Source organism: Mauremys mutica, chromosome 14 (genome assembly GCF_020497125.1).
Source record: "Mauremys mutica isolate MM-2020 ecotype Southern chromosome 14, ASM2049712v1, whole genome shotgun sequence".
Classification (NCBI taxonomy): Eukaryota; Metazoa; Chordata; order Testudines; family Geoemydidae; genus Mauremys; species Mauremys mutica.
The window spans coordinates 20,813,480-20,833,419 of record NC_059085.1 but is presented as its reverse complement, the minus strand read 5'-3'; the positions used below and the strand labels follow the sequence as shown (position 1 = coordinate 20,833,419).

The 19,940-nt window shown below is 38.7% G+C and overlaps 1 protein-coding gene across 8 annotated transcripts in view; it reads right to left on the bottom strand.

The window, feature by feature from the left end:
- The window catches only part of ZNF423 (zinc finger protein 423), a 408,575-nt gene that overhangs the window by 16,141 nt on the left and 372,494 nt on the right, over positions 1-19,940 (bottom strand). For all 8 annotated transcript variants that reach the window (XM_044986839.1, XM_044986840.1, XM_044986841.1 and 5 more), the window contains 2 exons: positions 10,854-10,985; positions 8,800-8,915 (listed from right to left, as the gene is read on the bottom strand). In XM_044986839.1, coding sequence (XP_044842774.1) covers positions 8,800-8,915; positions 10,854-10,985 — 248 coding nt within the window. The remainder of the gene's footprint in view (positions 1-8,799; positions 8,916-10,853; positions 10,986-19,940) is intronic.

The window sequence follows — 19,940 nt, the reverse complement described above, 5'->3', positions numbered from 1 at the left end:
TTTTGGGGTAAGCAATGTTTTAAAAATAAAATAAGAGGCTTTTCCATCAATCATATTATTCTTTTTCTGTCATATATATGAAATCCCTTTAGTGAAAGGGATGTGTAAACTCATATCTAGCTCTGAGCTAGATGAATTTATTACATACATACACACACACACACACACCCTACCTATCTAGGTAAGCACATGGTCTCCCTCCCTGGAGTCCTGGTAAGAGGCATGTGTGTTTGTGAGGGAAACAGACAAATTTTGTACTTAGTTCTTGAAGTGTTTAGATCCATGGACACTATCATCCCTTGTGGCCGTGAATTATATAGTCTAGGTCCAGCTCCTGTGAAAGTTCCTTTCCAGAGCTCCTGTGCCTCTCCCATTGGTTGGCAGTTTCATAGTTCTAGTGGAACACAGCTGTCATTGGAAGCCATGATCACATAGGGAAAGGAGATCTCTCACATACTCAGGGCCACTTTCCGGGAGAGTTGTGAATATCATGACAGAGCCCTTGAACCAGACAATGTATTCAACACATTTGTCTGAGTGTGCACGTGCGTCTATATATAGAACCACACACACACTTGTCTGTCATAGGGTTTACATTGCAACATATATAAATTAATCTAGCTCAGAGTCAGACTTGCAATTCCATATTCCTTTAACTAAAGGCATCTGAGCTCAGAATTGTCACTTGGACGTTTCTGACTAGGGATTGGCTTTCAATAAATACAACTGATGCATATACATTGTGTCTTGGCTGCTTACACTCATGGCCATCTGTTAGGATGGCATGGTGCCTGCTCAGAAGTTGGTTGGACCCTTGCCCTAGGGCATAGATGACAGGCAACAATGGGTTTAGATGGGCAGCCTGAATAGCGGTTCCAACTGCCATCTCTACTGTAGGAAGTCCCTTCTCTCTGCCAGCACTGCCACATTGGAACTACATGCCTCCTTACACTTGATCACACATGTTGACACTTGGGTGCACTTCAGTGCATTAATGACTCAACCAATGGCTTTCACCTGACACCCTTTTCTTCCACTCTGCATCACTGCTTGGTATTCTGCACATGCTAATGTGAAGTTATGTACACTTTGTTACCCAGGGTGAGTCACACAACAGCATTAACAGTCTTTGAAGCAGAGGGACTTTTTATGGTACAGAACAGACTGCTGAAATACCAGTAATTTCCAAGCTCAGTCTCAGGTGAATCTTTGTTAGCCTAAGAGCTCACACTGGATCTTGCTGAAATGACACAGGAGATGCCGTATGATGCAAATGCAGTTTTTTGATATGCTGATCAGAATCTTCTTTGAGTAACTAAAGGATAAATGATGTGTTCCTTAACCAAATCAAGACACAAGACAATTCAAGACCTTTGCAACCTTCTCTGTTCACAGCTAGAAGGGGGCAAGGACAGTGAACAGGAAATACATGATCTGTTTGTTCCAAGATTCTTTGCCATTGACCCCTGCTGTTGCCAGAGAGGTCATTAGGCATCTATTTAATTATTCACTTGCTCTATACATTCATTTTCCTAAGATGTTACCATTCAAGTGATAAAAGAAATCAAAGCTGTCATCTCAGAGACCAAAGAGGAAGTATGTTAAACTCTCCATCCACTATCCTTGGAGTTACAGTGGCACCCAATGATGACTACTTGATTATCAATTCATCGTACTGAGTGAGAACAAAGGAATAGAGACCGAAGCAACAGATTTTGGAGGGGAATTGGGAGCCGGGATGTGAGGTTTTATTCTAAGACACAAAGCCAGGCCTCCTCTTTCACTGGTATCCGGAAGACAGACTCTATTGGCAGCACACAAAAAAAGCACCAGAAAACAAGACAGAATGCATTAAATAACATATGGACCAAGTTATGCACCTTTCTGGAGAAGTAGTCAATCAGTGCATGGATGTCAATGTTTTCTCTAAACATGTCAAGTCAGTCCATCATCTTCAGCACAGATTACCTTCTTGGCAACAGATGTGGACACAGAAAGTGTAAAGTCTTGTTCCATGACAAAAGCACATTGCTAAGCCACAATGAGGGATGTAGTGGCAAGCACTCGGTTTCAGAACTAGGAATAGACTCTAGATGCCAAGTTACATATTAGTTGGTACAGAGCCAATAAGTATACTCCTCAATAACTCATGCCCATATTTCTTTAATTTGGTAATTAATGATGGGCTTCACCTGCACCAAAATAAGAATTTAGAGCCAATGACACATTCCTCCTCAACTGAGCATATACCTGCATTCTGAAAACCAGAGACCTAACAACAGTTTTCTTTCTAAACTTGACAATATACCACAAGCAGAACTTCCTTTTTTGCAATACGTAAAGGATATGCAGTCAGACAGACTAAGTATGATGGGTATGTGCCTAAAGCACTTTTAATTTTTAATTATTGTTAGTTATAATTATCTGACTGAAAGCCCAGTGATATGACTGGAATGGGTCTTGTTTTTCTTGTAATTTATTAGTCTTATAGCTAATAATGATTAAACATTAAAAACGCTCCAAGCACATTTGCTAATCAACTTGTTTTAACACTAACCAAGTCTGCTAGAGTACGATCTGGTTCATTTTTCTGATTTTAGAGGAAGACTGATGTTCTGATAGCAGGAAAAATGTATGAATTGCTAGGTCTGAGAGAGCCCACCAATAGTTGAAAGACAAAGATGGGATTTCTGTTTTAAAGAAACACACCCCTCACTTGAAAAAACACCAAAATTATGTACTGAATTAATTAATGCTTTCCACCAAATTAAGAAAGAATGTATTATGGGTTGTTTCCAGAAAGAGTCTCCTGGGGTTTAATATCTAAGCCAAGCACAAACTGTAAAAAACAGCACGAGGATCATAAAGGAAAGTGCTACTTTTTTGCCACAGTCACAGCTCAGGTTCTAGGACAGTTTCTATATTTTTTTTTTGGAGCAAACGGTACTTCAATGAGGTATTTTGTGAAACCTCCTCCAACAATTCAGGCCTGGATTTACATCACTGATGTAACCAGGAGCTTCAGTGACAATTTCTGAAATGTTTGCATCTATAGAGGGCTGTTTGGAAGAGGATATCAAAGCATTTTACAAAACGTTAAATTAAGCCTCACCACAGCACTGGGAAATAGGTACGTACTATTACCCCCATTTTCCAGACCTGAAACAGAGACATTAAATGCTCAAGGGGACAAAGTGAAATGATAAAGCCAGGAATAGAACCTCGATTTTGTAACTCTTATATTTGTGCACTGATTACTAAGGGTTAAGTTGAGCTTTTAGGTTCAGCCCTGAGAAGGGGGCAGAATGAGCTGTGATGCTCCCAGAGGAAGAAACTGGGCTTCTGAGACGTTCAATTCCTGATCTCTTGCTCTGGAGGGCAGCAGGAACTTTGCTGCAATTCTTTTCAGGGTGAAACCTGGTCCCCCCACTAATACCCAGCCAGCTCCACTGGCTGCTGGACTGGGGTAAAGCCATGACTTCCCTCCACTCCCCACCCTGATCTCCTGCTGTACCCAGAGCCGCAATTGAAGGAAAACTGATGTGGCTATACAGCTACGCTCCCCTATCTGGCCCAGTTAGACCAAGCCACAATCAAGCCCAAGATTATTAGCATCATAGGAATCAGAGATTTATTAGACTGAGTAGGTCCATTAACAGGGGCAGGATATATTCCCTCTCTGGAGGACATAGATATTTAACTGATAACACCCTCCATTATATATGCAAAGACTGATTATTTTTCCCCTTTAAAGAAGCAGTTTTAGAGCCGACTCCAAAGCCCACTGAAATTGATGGAAAGGCTCCCAGTGACTTTGATGGGCACTGGATCAACATTAGTGACAAATCATTGTTAATGTAATGAGTGCAGCTTGTGTGCAGCAATTTTTGCCAGTTTATGGCTTAAATCTGCAGCTTTTGATATACACTGAAAAGGGAAAAAAATGATGATGCTAGCCAATGAGCCATGGCATCTTCTTTCTTTCTGATGTGTTGACATTTAAAGAAACTTGGCACTTAAAATTACAGCCAAATCTTCCAGTGAAGCTCCCTTAATTCAGTGGTTTGACTTATCTTCAAATCTGAACAGAAAGGAAAGCCTTTCTTTCCTAGCAGGCACCTGAACACCTGCACTAGGAAGGAACTGGCAGGTACCTTGTTCTCTCAGTACCTGGATTATCTGTGTGTTGTTTATTATATCCCTTGCTTTAGTTTTCCTCAATTGCAATCATTTAGAGGGAAACGGTATGATTAGCGGCATAGAAGCAAACAGCAGGAATTAATCCTTTAAATACAAATATTTTATTGGTTATGCCACAGCTTCTTGGAAAAACAGTGGGGTAAAGAGCACAGATGAAAACCCTCCTTGAGTTTCCTCTAAAATCACTATTCATTCACAATTTGCTTAATGCAATTCTTAATGCAAGCAATTAAGAATTTAGATTTCGCAACTCTGCTTAACACCACAAGTTTAACTATCAACACCCAACATGTGTCATGATTTTAGTCTGTCTTCTAACTTGGCAGGGTTCTCTACTTCAATATAAGTCTAAAGACTACCATTGCAGTGGGCAAAGTACTTTCACTAGTTCATTTCCAAAGTATGGCTGTGCTGTACACTATTTCAGCTTCAGCAGGGCAGTACATTAAAGGCACACTCAGCAGCTAATGATTAGTTTGTAATATAAGTCCTAGAGATCATCCTCTGTTTCACAAAGGCTTCTTTCGTCTCTCTGTAGTATGAATAAGGCTAAATTCAATTTTCATTTAACTCCTGAGATAAGTCTACACTTGTTTCATTAAATAAATTTCAGAAGGCAGAATGAAGTACTACAGAACAAAAGTATTATAGGTTATGTGTAAATTTACTTCTATTCGGTGTCATTAGATGTAAAAAATATTTACAAGGCGTAAGACTTTTCATCATAGCTATCATCCTGAGTGTTCAGAATGTATAATATTGCACTAATTTGCTGCAAAATGCTCAGTATAACCACAGATCTGCTATTTTCTTTCACCATTATTTTCCACCTAGAATGGCATGTTCCATTGTTTTGTACCTACCCTCTCTTATGTGGGACATCTTTACACACTATATATCACAATGTATTTATCCTTACAATGTTTTCAATTTTCCTTTTGATCGTGGAAGTTCCGCAATATTAAACAAGCAGGACCAAATTCTATTCTTTGTTACACAGGGGTCTATGAAGTTACTCTGGAATTACATCAGTGTAACTGAGAACGGGATCTTGTCTTTGTGGCTCCACCTGACTACCTGCAAATGTCATGCTACTGATGCAGTAACTTGAATTTTTTCCCAAACTATTGAAATGTGAATTTGAAATGATAATCTCCTTTCTAACATGGTCCATATATGCCCCTTTATGTCATACTATACCTAAGGAATCTGCTTAAAAATAGTCACACAGCAGCAGGGCTAACTTATAGCAAGCCATTACATTTGCAAATAATTAGTTTTTTCTCCCAATATATGCCCTTCTCCCCATTCTCCTCCCTTTTCCCTGCCCTCTGTAACCTAAGGGATAGCTCGAGCATTGTCCTGCTAAACCCTGAGTTGTGAGTTCAATCCTTGAGGGGGCCACTTGGGGATCTGGGGCAAAATCAGTACTTGGTCCTGCTAGTGAAGGCAGGGAGCTTGATTCGATGACCTTTCGGGGTCCCTTCCAGTTCTAGGAGATAGGTATATCTCCATATATTTATATTTAAAGGGGCACAATGGAAAGTTTCTCCTTGTGATGTAATATTAAGATTTCAAAAAAATACAAGTAAGTAAAATAAAATAGAACAGGTCTGATTCTGACTTAAAATGAGTTATTCCTAATTTACACCAGTGGGAAAGCAAGATTAGAATTGAAAAGTCAGATTCGTCAAGCATAACTGTTTGATGGATGGAGACTTTAACATACAGGAGAAATTGCAGTACTAAGAGACTAAAAGATCTATTCAGATTAAACTGTTATTAGCAGCTAAACAAGTGGTTCACTAAGTAATACTAAATCTTCACTACTCAACTAGCAGACAAAAATGTAATAAACAGCTAAGGAATTTAAAACAGGCAACCTACAAATAAGCAACTGATGAGTTAATCATCCTAAATAAGGCTGCCAGTTCAAAAGTCTTCCTAACTAATTTATTCACATACTCTGTGCCTTGTTTGGCTCAGTTATTTCAATCAATAAAACCCCCTACTTCAAGTAAACACGCTATCCTGAGTCACCACTAAATTCACAAGTAAAACTGTGTAGTTAAACATTGAATTTGCATTTAAAATTACTTGTATAATTATTATGAACACAGGAATTTTAAATGCACACAAATCCTGTGTAAAAACTGGAAAATTACAATTATGATTCAATTTTATCTGATGAAAGCTACTATTTGCATAGATTTTGCTATGCACAAAACTTCAGAAGTTGAACACTATGTAATTAAAATGGTTAATTGCAAAAAGCAGTTGGTCGTTAGGACTATAATTTAGCAAGGTTCTCTGTATTTGACCATCTGATTTAAAAGGTTAATGCAGTGACCTAGGAAGCCACTGCACCCATTTTAATTGTGCTGGCATTTTGACCAAAGACCACTTTAAATGAAAAAGGGGAGGAAAAATCCAAGCTCGCTTTGTGAGCCAGTCTTATCTTCTAAAACCTACACAGTGAGAAATCACAAAAACAAAATCTGCCGACTTTATTAAAATATTAACAAGGTATAGTTAAAACTTTTGTACACTTATGCAAATGAGGTTGCTAGAACAAGGGAAAGAAGAGGTTCCCTTGGGAGAAAAAATATAAAATCAACAAAGTGAAAAGATCAACCATCCTTCCACTGCATGACAGCACGACACAAGAGGCATCAGCTTGGGAATTCAGCAAGATAAATAAAAACCCTCCAAAGTTTAAGTAAATCATGGTTTATAAAGCTAATAGATTTAAATGAGGCATACAGTATCTTTCTATAAAAAGATTACATTTACCAGGGGACGGTAGCAGTATTTTGGCAGAAGTGCTAAACAGGTAAAATATGTATGATAAGGAAGGCCAGACTGAGAACCTCTGTGTATCTGTTTAAAAGTTAAAGCTCTGGTAGTCAATTTTTCTATGTGATAATTAGATATGCAGGGCTTGTCTTTGCTGCTAGATTAACACAAAGTTACAGCACTATGGCAGGTTCTCTGCATTTCAACGGGTTTAACACTGAAGGTCAAAACTTAATTTTAAGCATAAATGGATTCAACACTAACCTGACTTATGAGGAAAGATTTAAAAAACTGGGCATGTTTAGTCTTGAGAAAAGAAGACTGAGTGGGGATGTGATAACAGTTTTCAAATATGCTAAGGGCTGTTATAAGGAGAACTGTGTTCAATTGTTCTCTGTGTTCACTGAAAGTAGGACAAGAAGTATTGGGCTTAATCTGCAGCAAGGGAGAATTAGGTTAGATATCTGGAAAAATACTTTCTAACTCTCAGGGTAAAGCTCTGGAATAGGCCTCCAAGGGAGGCTGTGGAATCCCCATCACTGAAGGTTTTTAAGAATGGGTTGGACAAACACCTGTCAGGGATGGTCTAGATTTACTTGGCCCTGCCTCAGAGCAGGGGGCTGGACTTGATGACCTCTCAAGGCCTCTTCCAGGCCTATACTTCTATGATTCCCAACACTGCTTCTGAGAACTCCTCCAACATTAAGTGCTAAAAAGTGCAATGCATACTTCTGTCTGCACGTGTGGAGGCAGGAACAGGCAGCGCTGCCCAAAGCGGGGAGGCAACTGGGGCAATTTGCCCCAGGCCCTGGGCCCCGCAGAGGCCCCATGAGCCGCTCCGGGTTTTCAGCGGCACTTCGGGGGCGGGCCCTTCACTTGCTCCGGGTCTTCAGCGGCGGGTCCTTCAGTGCAGCGGAAGACTCGGAGCAAGTGAAGGACCCGCTGCGGAAGTGCTGCTGAAGTCTTGGGGCGCCGCCCGGTGACTACAAGCACCACCGGCGGGGTGGGGAGGAGGAGCCGCGATTGGTGGCACTTAGGCTGCTCTACCACCGCCGCTTCATTCTTTGGCGGCAGTTCGGTGGGAGGTCCTTCCCTCTGAGAGGGACTCACCACTGAATTGCTGCCGAAGACCTGGACCTGTCCCAGGCCCCCTGAATCCTCTGGGCGGCCCTGGGAACAGGGAACCCCTCACATGCACACTTTTGGAAGGCTGAAATCAATGGAGCTGCATCCACTTATGCCAGCAGTGAAATTGGACTGTAGTGCCTAGTTTTAACAATCTGCTACACACTGCTATGCCTCTGCGGCTGTAGCTGGTCTGATTAGAATTCTATGTCCAAGTAGCACGTACATTTTGCTCTTGTACCTAGATAGCTACGATCCCTTGACTTTTTACTTAACACGGGGGAAGGGGGGATGTAATAACATTAGTTTAGTCTTTGTGTATTAATCATTCCCTACATTATTAATAGAGAAAAAGAAGTTATTTACATAGTGCTTGATCTAGACATGTCAGTATGTAGCAATGCTACTGTCAAGAGAAATACTCATAAAGAATCATGATATCTGTCTTGTCTTATTTTATGCCAGCCAGGCTCAGAGATCCCTTTCTCCTGATAGCACCCACGGGGAGATTGCGAAAGAGAGACTAGGAGAGTTTGCTGCTGTTGCAAAGAGGGAGGGAAAACCGTGGTTATGCATTGGTTAAAGAAGTGGTCCAAAACCCATGCAGTGATGAGAGGGTTATTACATACAAACAAAATAATTGCTGTCAGTTAGTATTTACTTATTTCAAAAACATACCTGAAGTTCTGTCTGAAAGAAGAACTTCTGTGGGCACTGGGAACAGTCATAAATTTTATCCTCCTGCCCGTGGACTGCAAAGATATGCTGCTGCAGTTTATTTGCCTGTACAAAAACTGAAATAATACAATGTGATCAGAGATTGTTTGCTTTAGGTAACTTCTGCCCTATATTTGCTGCACATTGATTATGGCTGTAATCCTAAAAGGTCCAATGATATTTATCAATAAATCATCAATATTTGTGTTTCCATACAATTATCCTGCAAAAGTGGACAATATTAATAATTTAAGTTTTAAAGAATAATGTTTAGCTTAGTTAATATCATATTGATTTTTGAAATTCCACCATAAAGTCACAGCTCTCCGTTCACAATTGGATGAACCCAATTGTATAATCGAAAAAAGAGCGTCACCTCTTTTGCAGGGAGCTGTGAGCCAATCATAAGTGCATGAGATTTATTTATAATGCAGGAGAATTGGACCAGAAGAGACCTGTGGGGTTAATCTAGAAGATGTGTGACCAATGCAACATTTCTGGCAGACTACAAAGGAAGTGTGAACCTGCAGATGTAGTCTGTTGCAAAGACAACCTGTATAACTATTTTGTCCATATAGAATAGAAGAGATAAGATTTAATACCATAAATACTGTTACACTTGAGCACTTTTATAATTCTGAACTGAAAGTAATTCTGATTTTATCAAGTACAGTTTGGAAATTAAGCATGCTGAGTTTATGATTTATTTGTTTAAGATAATTTCTCAGCCTACTTCACATCTCATTTTAGGTCAATGTTTATGGGTTCTAGACCTATGCAATATGCAAAAGTAGCTTCTTACTAACTGAATTTAAAGAAATACTATTAAGGATTTACTTTATAGCATGTCTCAGAGGCTAGATCTACACTACTAAGTAGGGTTATGACTGCCCTGCTCATGTACCCATACTCATGTGAGCCTCACTGAGCTAGCACAGGTATGAACAGCAGTGTAGCTGCGGAAGCACAGGCAGTGGAGACATGGCTTACCCATGCAGAGTAAAAGACCTGCCTGAAACTAGTGAGTACATACTCAGCATGGATTAGCTCCCATGGCTACAGAGAGTATGTGTACACAAGCTGAGCTTGCAGTGTAAACATGGTCAGAAAAGGACAAATTAAGTCCAAAACTACAAACTGAAGTCTCTCAAACTGCAGATCAAAACCTGAGACGTCATGAGCGTCTTCCACTGCATGAGCGTCTTCCTGCAACTTCCACTGAAGTTAAGGGGTACTGCCGGTGCTGAGTGCCCCTCATGATTCAACCCTTTATTTTTTTCTTAGCTCATATGTAGGAAATGAAAGACAGAAGTCATGTACACATCCAGCATTACTTTCACATTTCACAAATACAAGACGTTAATTGCAATTTTAAAAAGCATATAGAGCAGGTGACAACAGATTCTACAGACAGTCACTTTAACCAAGATCATCCAAATTTGCTTTGCAGATACAGCTTAAGGTTAACTACAAAAGATGGATAAACAGCAAGATGTTAGATATGTGCTCTACACAGAAAAAACAAGCCCTGGGCATATGTATCTGAGGGCAGATTCTGGTCATACAATGAAAAAAATGAATACAGCAGTTGTCAAAACTATACAGTTTTAGGGTTTGATCTTACCAACCCTTTACTCACATGAGTACTTCCACTGAGAACTAACTACAGGCTACTTGTGTATGTAAAAAGCACTCACATGAGTGAGGGGTGCCCAGGAGCAGGTCCTTAACTCACAAGAACTGTGTTTAGAAATGTATCACATTTTCTACCCAACAAATATCATTTTAAAAGGGCTGTAATTAGCTTCTTGAGCTTGGGAACTGATGCATGGTGTCAAAAAATCACAGTGCTGTTCTTCATTCCTAGCTCCAGTTTTAGACTGGTGATATTTTAAACGTTTCCAAGCAGAGCACTTTTTCCCAAGGAATGGAATACTGTATTTTAAAAATCCCCTGTGTGTCATTTCTGGATCAAGCCATGCACACTGAGGCTTGTCTAGGTCTTACTGTCTTACCTGTGAAACAAACAGGGCATTTGAATGTGCCTCCCATCCCCTCAAAGCTGTGCTCAATCAGGTGACACAGAAGCTTTGCTGGAGAGTCAAACATCTGGTTACACAGCTTGCACTCATGATTGATGCCTTCCTCTGCAAGGTTCAAATGATACAACTTGTTAGTGACACAGCAGATTAGTGTCTGAAATGCAGCAGTCTGCTAGAAATGGTAGTGCTGGATTGCACAGCTTCAAGGACCCAAAGACATTACAATTTCTGTGTCCCTATTACAAAAGCACACAAAGTAACTTGTACAATGTATTCAGGTGTACAGCCGCAAGTCAAATTTAGGGGCATTTATTTTCAGCTGTGATGAAAGTGATGCTGTGATCAAACCACCAGTAACATATATGCCTGTTTACAGGCTGTGACAATATCGTACCTCTGCACCTTGCATCTTACCACAAAGGCAGAACATTGTTGCTCTGGATATCTATTATTAAACACTCAAACAGCATTTAAAACAAATTGAACAGTGTGAATTCAACCACCACCACCAGAAACAGAGTGAAATCCCATCTTCACCTCAGATTACATTGCAAGTATATAGGAGGAAGAGAAGAGGAAACTAACGGGGAATAGCAGGAATGCAGGGATAACTCAGCCTTCATTTTATATATAATGCCTTTTTAGGTTGAAGTGAGACCACTGATGGTATTTAAATGGCATTTTTAAATTGAATTTCCCTTTCATATATATTTGTTTTGAACAGACCTTTCATGGAGATGTTCTGAATACAAAGAACCTATTTAAAAATCCCCCTTAAATTCTGTTTTATTAATAGATAAACATTTACTATTATAATAATAATAATTATTATTATTACCAGCATATTAACCTAATACATTAATTTGCCATTTTTGGTGTTTTGTGCAGTTAGGACATATTGTGAGATATTGGAACAACATTTCAAAAGACTCCCAGAAATACAAATGAAATAATCTGTGCATGCCAATAAATATGCCCACAGTTTTTACAAGTGTTTTTTTGTGAATACCAGCCAAAATTTTTTCTTCCCCGTTAGGACATTATATGTGAAATTCTCATGAAAATATATTTTAAAAAAATCAAGTTCTAGCCTATGAGATATGCACTAGTTTATGCCTTCATCTCAAAATCTCATCTAATTTACATTTTTAGTTCCAGAATAGCAATAAGTGATTATAGTGTACTATGAAATAACCTCCTGCTAAATGTATTTGCATCCTTCAAATAATGTGAGAAAGAGCATAGAAAATCTCTGTTTATAATTGCTTTTATATTACCTTTTTATAACCTTAAAATGGCTGAACAGAGGAAAATTATTGTTTTCCATAAGGCCTCTGAAACGTAAGGAATCTCAAAGCCCTTACAAAGTAACAAGTTAAATAACAGTAGTATGGTAACAGTGAAGGCAAATGGAGCAGCCATTATGCACTTGTAATAGCTCACACACACACACACAGCCTGCATATTAGAACCTGGCTTTTTGTTGAAAACAGGACCAGCAGGGGAGGGTTGGTGGCATGCAGCTGGAAAGAATTCCCAGAGTACATGTGTCTTAAAGGGCCCTAGCCTCACCAGGAGGATATTAAAAAAAATCTGTAAGTGGTGCCTTGTGCAGTAGTGAGCTACTGCCTGGGCCAGTATTAGGAGCTGTCTACGCTGCTCCAAAAACAGGTAAGCTCCCGACACACATATAATTGGTGCTCTGTTCCCCATACTGCCTGTAACACATACAGAGCAGAGAGCAGAATGCTGATGACAAGAAATGCTTGAGGAGAAGAGGCAGCATCAGTGAAGCATGAATGGATAGCTCCTCCCACTGAGGGGATGCCAGGCACCTCTAACATGTAGGGCACGTTTCTCTACCCTGATCTGCACTGTGATCCTCTATTCATAAAATGACTGCAGAATATGCAATAAAGGCCCCCACAGTGTGCATAGCCAGTTTAGACTGGAGAGGAAAATTCTATCCTTTTTCTTTGTAATGTTTCATGGAGAAAGAAGAGGGAGATTGAGGGAAGTGGGGGAAAGACAGACAGATGGGATAGGAAGGAAGTAAAAATAGAAAAGGGAGACAGAAAGGAGGAGAGAGAAAACACTGGTGAGAGTACAGAGGCCCAGGACTTCAACTCTCCATTCTGACTACTCCAGAAATTCTCTAGACAGCCAAAACCGAGAGATGGAATATTTGTCAGAACACAAGGAGTCTAAATTTGATTTTTTTTAAATTTCTGATCTGCACAGCCACCAAAGCTGGGCAGATATTTAGCATTTAAGTATGAATATGTTTTTAAAACTTCCTTTCCCCCAATCTCCTGTATTATCCTGGCTTCCTAGAAGAGACTCTCGTGTGCCCAGTTTCAATCCTGTGCAAATCTGCATAGTTTAGTAATAAACCCCATGGGGGAAAAAAGGCAGGGAGATGGCTTTGTGATGGAGATGCTGTAGAACCCTTAACCAAATAGCAGTATAATAAACATGTAAAGTACAAAGCTGATACTATGGTAATAGAAAGAATTCCTTCAAATAGTAAATCAGAGAAATCATGTTTGACATTCACTTTCTAACTTCCATATACTGTATTATTCAGAAACCCATTCACCTGTGATTCATATATAGCATATGGTCCTGAGTGAGCACTCATTAGGAAAAATGTTTCCTTTGTGGCTAAATACCTATAATTTCAGCAAAATTAAAAATGTGAAATATATGTAATATTCAATATGAGACTGAAATTATATTCTCTGGGTCTTCAGATGTTTAATTAGGTAACACTGATTGCATATTTTCTTGGCTGATCCCTGCAGTATTTTACATAGTTAAACCCATAACAAACTAAACCTGGAATGAAAAATAATAAAACATAATAGGTTCCTGCAGATCTGGAAATTTATCCCACTCGAGGCAAGACCTTTTGATTTGCAAATCCACTTCTGAATTATAAGGCCTTCTCCTCACCGGTGGGGTTTTGATTCCATTCCCACAGGAGTCCATTATGTATTTCTTGTGTCTATAAAACCATCCAGGAAGAAAAAAAGAGGATTGGGGGGAGGGAAAGTACCCTGGTTAGCACGACAAACATTTCTCTATTCATGCATGTGTATCCAAACTATGAAAATGCCCAAAGATACAGAGAGAACTGCTACTACAATCACTCTCTTCTCTATGGCATTTTAATAGAATTTTACATAGAAACACAGAGTATGCATAGAGATACAGGTGTATCTTTGGAGAATAACTTTCTTGAATTATATAAGATCACATAGGCACATGTGAGACAGCTTCATGGTGACAATACAGTGTCTGACAGCCAGCACGCCATTCAAGCATGTGCTGGTGGGCTCTAGTAAAAGAAAACATGCCATCATTTCCCTCATTTTTATTCCATTTTTTAACATAACAGGGCATCCATAAGAGAGTCCCACATAACTCAAGTGAATTATGCAGCCCTTCTCATTTGTAAAATAAAATGCAGATTTTTGCTGCTTGCTTTGCTAGATCTTCTCCCATTTCTCCTTAAGTGTATCTGTGTGTGGATCTATTGATTTTAACACCAAACAAGCAATACATTGCAAACAAGATTCTAAGGTTTCTTTCCTTTCCCCCCCAAGCTCAGAATAATAAGCATTAATTTTACACTTCATTTCTCAAAAAAATAATAGGATGTGCTCTTGTATAAAACAAGCAGGCCTGCTGGATTCTGTCAGGTTGAAACTATGTCAGGCCAAAAGAGGAACAGAGTGCTTTGTGTAAAAGTATCATGGGGAGATGATAGTATCCTGTAATGTTCTCAGTACCTACTTTTGTCTCCAAAAGCATTTGATCCCTGGCAGACACATACTTATTTCCATACTGGTCTTGAGGGAAGCCAGTAGGAATGAGAGCTGATTATCTGAATCCTGAAGGTGAAACCTGGGTGGTGCCCACTGATGTCAAAGGCAGGCATTTGTATAATTTTTTAGGTACATAATTTACTGTCTGTTAGTGAGGATTAGTGGGTCGCCCCAACCCAGCTGAATTGCAGTGGTGAAGCACACAGTTTATTGTTCTTAAGTTCAAACACATTTACGTGATAGTTCTAAATATGCTGATAGGACGCTTAATAGCATTTACACTGTCATTCTGCCCATTTTATAGTGGGAATATGCTTCTCCATAAAGCTATTTCTGTTGCAGCAATGTGCATCTAATACATATTACAATGAGTCTCTAAGCCACTAAGAGAACTGACAATAGCAGCCTCCTGGCGAGGATGCAGTATAATTAATAATGCTGTATTAAACCCATGTTCTGTATCAGCTTCATTTCTAATTATAACTATATTCACAGCAATATAAAACAGTGCATTGACACTGTCATGCAATGACATGTTATCAAACCAATAACAAATGAGAGATTTGAACAATAAAGAGGCACCGTCTTTACTGTTAGTTAAAACTTCTTTCTGCAACTTGATTTAATAAAACAAAATTCTCCCTTACAGAAGAAAATAAAATAGTCCCAGACCATGTTGTGAAGAAATTTAAGACAATCTGACACTCATTCTTGATAGCAGCATGTAAATCCCACACTGCAGCTCTTCCAAAAAATACTATTATTTCTGCTTCATTGCAGCAAATTAAGGTTAAGGGGAGGCTACAATGAGGCGTGCACAACCTGGAGTTACCTATACTTCTAATGAATCTTGATATAGTGAAATGCAGCGTAACCAAACATTAATGTACTATGTCATAAATCTGGTAACATTAAATGGGGCCCTGTAAGAGGTGCTTTAGTTATAGTAAAAAATAAATAGATATTAGAATAAACACATGGAAATAAATTGAGAAATGGAAGAAACTGTCATTTATGCCATTCATTTCCAAGTAAAGCACTATTTAAAACAAACAATCCAAGCAGTTTACACCATGATGTTATTTAGTAGGTGACTACAAACAGACTAGGAAAACAAATAAATGAAACAAGATCTGATAATAAAGAAAGCCCATTAGCAAACAAAGACTATGGAAGCAGTGTAAGGAAACAAACACTTTCATTCTAGACGGATGGCACTGTTTTACTATTGATTTGTCATTAAATGCCACAAAAATGAACGTAGAACCAAGCTCTGAGCAAAGAAGCATGTAGACTATAAGCAAAACAGGGTCACAAGCAGGAAACGGTGGACCAACAAATGTTCAAATGAGATTGTTACTATAACGTTAGATATGCGGGATGATGTTACTTCACCAATATTTGTTACTTAAGAAAGCTTCTTACTGTACAGAATATCTGCGCTATAGTTCTCATTTACATTTTCCTAATTAATCCAGGAGGATATAGTTGCACCCTTCTTTAAACCCCCCGAGAATGCTTCCCAATATCCTTCTGGAGAGATGGGACCCAAGTCTTTTCTCCCAAGTGTCTTCAGGAGACACAAATGAGCTCTGCTAGCCTTACCTTGGCACCACTGGGACAAAGACACTCTTCAAAACAGTACCCTGACAATTAAGTAGTCTGGTTTTGAAAGGCTTGGGATTGATGGTATGGACAGCGAAATATCACCTGGGGAACTGGGTGTAGTCCTCTGTGGGTTGCTTGAGGTCAGTTACTATAGCAACATAGAATGAGCTCAACCTTGTAACTGACCCTTATCTTTTTTTGATCTGTGGGACACTTGGGGCCATAGCTGGAAATCAACTGGAAAATAATCTGGTCACATATCAGAAAGAAAACTATTTATACCATTTATCCAGGTAGAGCTGATCTCTCCCTTTGACAACTCTGCTACATTATGAGGCCCTTAATGTTTCTACACTATTCAATAAACTTATGTAGACAATCTATACTTATATACTGTAACAAAATACAACTACAGGTATCTTTATTGTTGGTTATACTGATATAGTGCCAAATTCTTCCACTGCTCCCAGATCATGCAATTCCACAGACTTGACTATGTAGATACATATACACCTGAACACCTCTTACAGAGTTTAATATTTTAGGGTGGCATCTGCAACTCATATTCTTTTGTGCTTTATCTCGCAGATGAAATATGATTCTGCTTTGAAATATATTTTTATGATCTAGAATGGCATAAAACTGATGTCTTTTATGAGCTGAAGATTGGTTAATAAAATCTTGTATTCCTGCTTCATTCCTACGACAATTTTACTATTATAAGTTTTTAAGGGATATGACAGCTGTCCACAGTGGTTAAAAACATCACTTTAATGAAAAATGATAACACGAGGCATTTTATATTTCTAGATAGTGCATAAGAAAACTCAACAAAATGCATTTGCTTTTGAAGCATATATTTAGCTTTGACCCAAGTTTATTGATTAAAATAATTACATCTTCCTTATTTTTCCTGTATATTGAAATACTGCTCTTTATAATGGTTTGACAAAAACAAATTGTGGATATGCCCAGCTTCCTCCTGGAGCCCTGCTGATGAAGTTGATTTTGGAAAGCAGTGAAGATATGAAGAGATAAAAGTCTCAGAACCTCTTTTCAAATTTCACTAAGAGGTAGCATTCTACAGATCTCTGGTAATAAACTTTCTAACACTGCCTTTGTTGTACTCATTACATGGCTCTCTACTCCTAAAAAGCTATTCTTTTTCAGAGTAAATTAGCCCAAACATACCACACACTTTAAACTCTTTTCATTATCCCATGAGACTCTCCAGCTCAAAATATGCAGGGGAATTAGATTCCAAATTATTTATTTGGTAGCATGGAAGTTCATGGTATACACTGTATACAGTACATGTTAGTAGATTGCAAAATTAAAATGACCATTAAAAGAAGCAGGCTCCCAGGGGGCTGAGAATGATACTGTGTAAATTGCTGTGGGATTTCCTATTGAATGGAATTGCAGACTGACTTCTGAATGTTACTCAAGAATTGATACTTTTCAGTGGCAAGCACTGTTTAGTGACTATACTTTACCAAGGAAGAAAAGGTTAAAATCACATAAGATGTGTCTTACAAGCCTCTCTCTTTACCAGCCTACTTTTCATATTACCAAGAAAACTTAATCTGGAAGTTCAAAGTTGTGCACCCCCAATTTACTTGCTATGTAACTTTATTTCAGATTTAAATGTTATGCTCACAACTGCATAAAGTTTAGGATAAATTATATTGCTGCACTGCATCACAGTGTATCTAGAGTTAATTCTGTCAGCCTCTCTCTAGAAACCTCTTTTTTCTGGTTTATGTCAAATTTTCCTCTGTGCTGAAGTTATGAGCCTGAGTCTCCTCTTACATCAGTGCAAATCAGGTATAATGAGAGGTAAATGAAGTCCTACACACATACACAAACTTAATTTGTACGAAATTGATAAACCAGTAACATTGGCCAAAGTCAAACACAGTACAATTGTTACACAAGCTTCCTCATACTGCACAACTCTGCCTATGTATTTTAGTCATGGGCCCAATTCACCACTGCATTTTCCCCATTTTAATGGTGTCAGATCACTTTAAAACTGAAGTAACACAGTGGTAAATCATGAGTTGCAGTATCTATACAATTCCTGTATTTGTATCCCCTGAATAATTCTGCAAATTGATACATCTCAATCAATAAATGGTCTACCATCTTTCCATGTCTGTTCTCCATACTATTCTATCACTGGAGCTCATTCCTAATCTGCAACACCCCTGCTACTTCCACCCTGGTGTTCCACTGAGCCAAGTTGGACAGTATCAAATACAATTGTGTGTTATGGACAAATCATAAAAATCAATTTTATCTAGATGGCATCTACTCACCTTTATGTTATATATGTCCCCAAGGAAATTAAAAATAAAAACAAACTCCTATAAAGTCTTATCAGAACCAAATAGTTCCATTGTACTGTCTCAAATATGGAAGTCTTTAAATCCAATCTAAATGAAGAGAAATCCATGACATCTTTCAGTTTACAGGACCAGTGCATTCCACCACAGATGCAAAGAAACACAATGCCCCCAGTGCTATTTTAGCAAACCCTTAGCTCCATAAACCCAGTGTCTTGTGACATAAAAATAGTGTGATCATGTACAGGGTGCTGGTAGGTCATTGCAATAATTTGGAGCTACTCAAGTATTATAAGAGATACTAAAACCAAAACCTTAAACTCTACTTGCACTCAGTTGGAGACCAATGCAAAATATGAAGGAAAACACAGGTAAAATTCCCTCATTTGCTCCTAACACTGTTACATCTAGTGGGGATCAGGATGAAACCACCAAACTCATCTTTGCTTGTGACCCAATCTAGGTATAGAGAGGTGAAAGGCTACAGTGCTAAGTCACTGGCACCCAGCCCCTTCTAACAGACTGGATGTCCTGGGTGCAGGCTTACAGTGAATACTCGGGATCACACACAAATTATTTTTAAATTTTTAAAACCCCCACTGAAGTGTGTCACTGATCTTCAGAGTAAAGTTCCCAAGAACACTTTGGCACCGTAGACAATAAATCTATAAATCTATTTATATAAATTTATAAATCTATAAATTTATCATGTAAATAATCATCAGATTAATGGTCTATAATAGTATATAATTAACATGACAGACAGGCTCCAAGCTAGTTGTTGTCATCTACACAGTTTACAGGAACGTATCATACCACTTCCATTAATATGTGTTGGGGGAAAACAAGAACCATTATAATGTGTGTGTGTGTGGGGGGGGGGGACGGATGGACCACACACACACATGTAGAAACAAAGGCAATGTGACACAAACTACTCTACTGGATGGACAGACGGATCTCCCAGCCATTGAATTAATTTAACCTTTAAACACCAATATTTTGCCTATATACTGTAGCACACATGTTAAGGGCTTGTTAGCACTAGAAATTTGTACTGCTTTAATTATACATAGTTAAAGTGTGGGCACAGTCAGATCAGTATAAAAGTGCTTTATGGTATAGCTATTCCCATACAGGAAGGGACCAGGCACCTTTACACCAGTATAACTGACTCTACACTATGGCTTTAAGCTTATAGTAATTTTGGTAAAAAAACAAAACAAAAAACATTGTCATATTCTTCACTGAAAAAAATTATCTAATCACCTCTA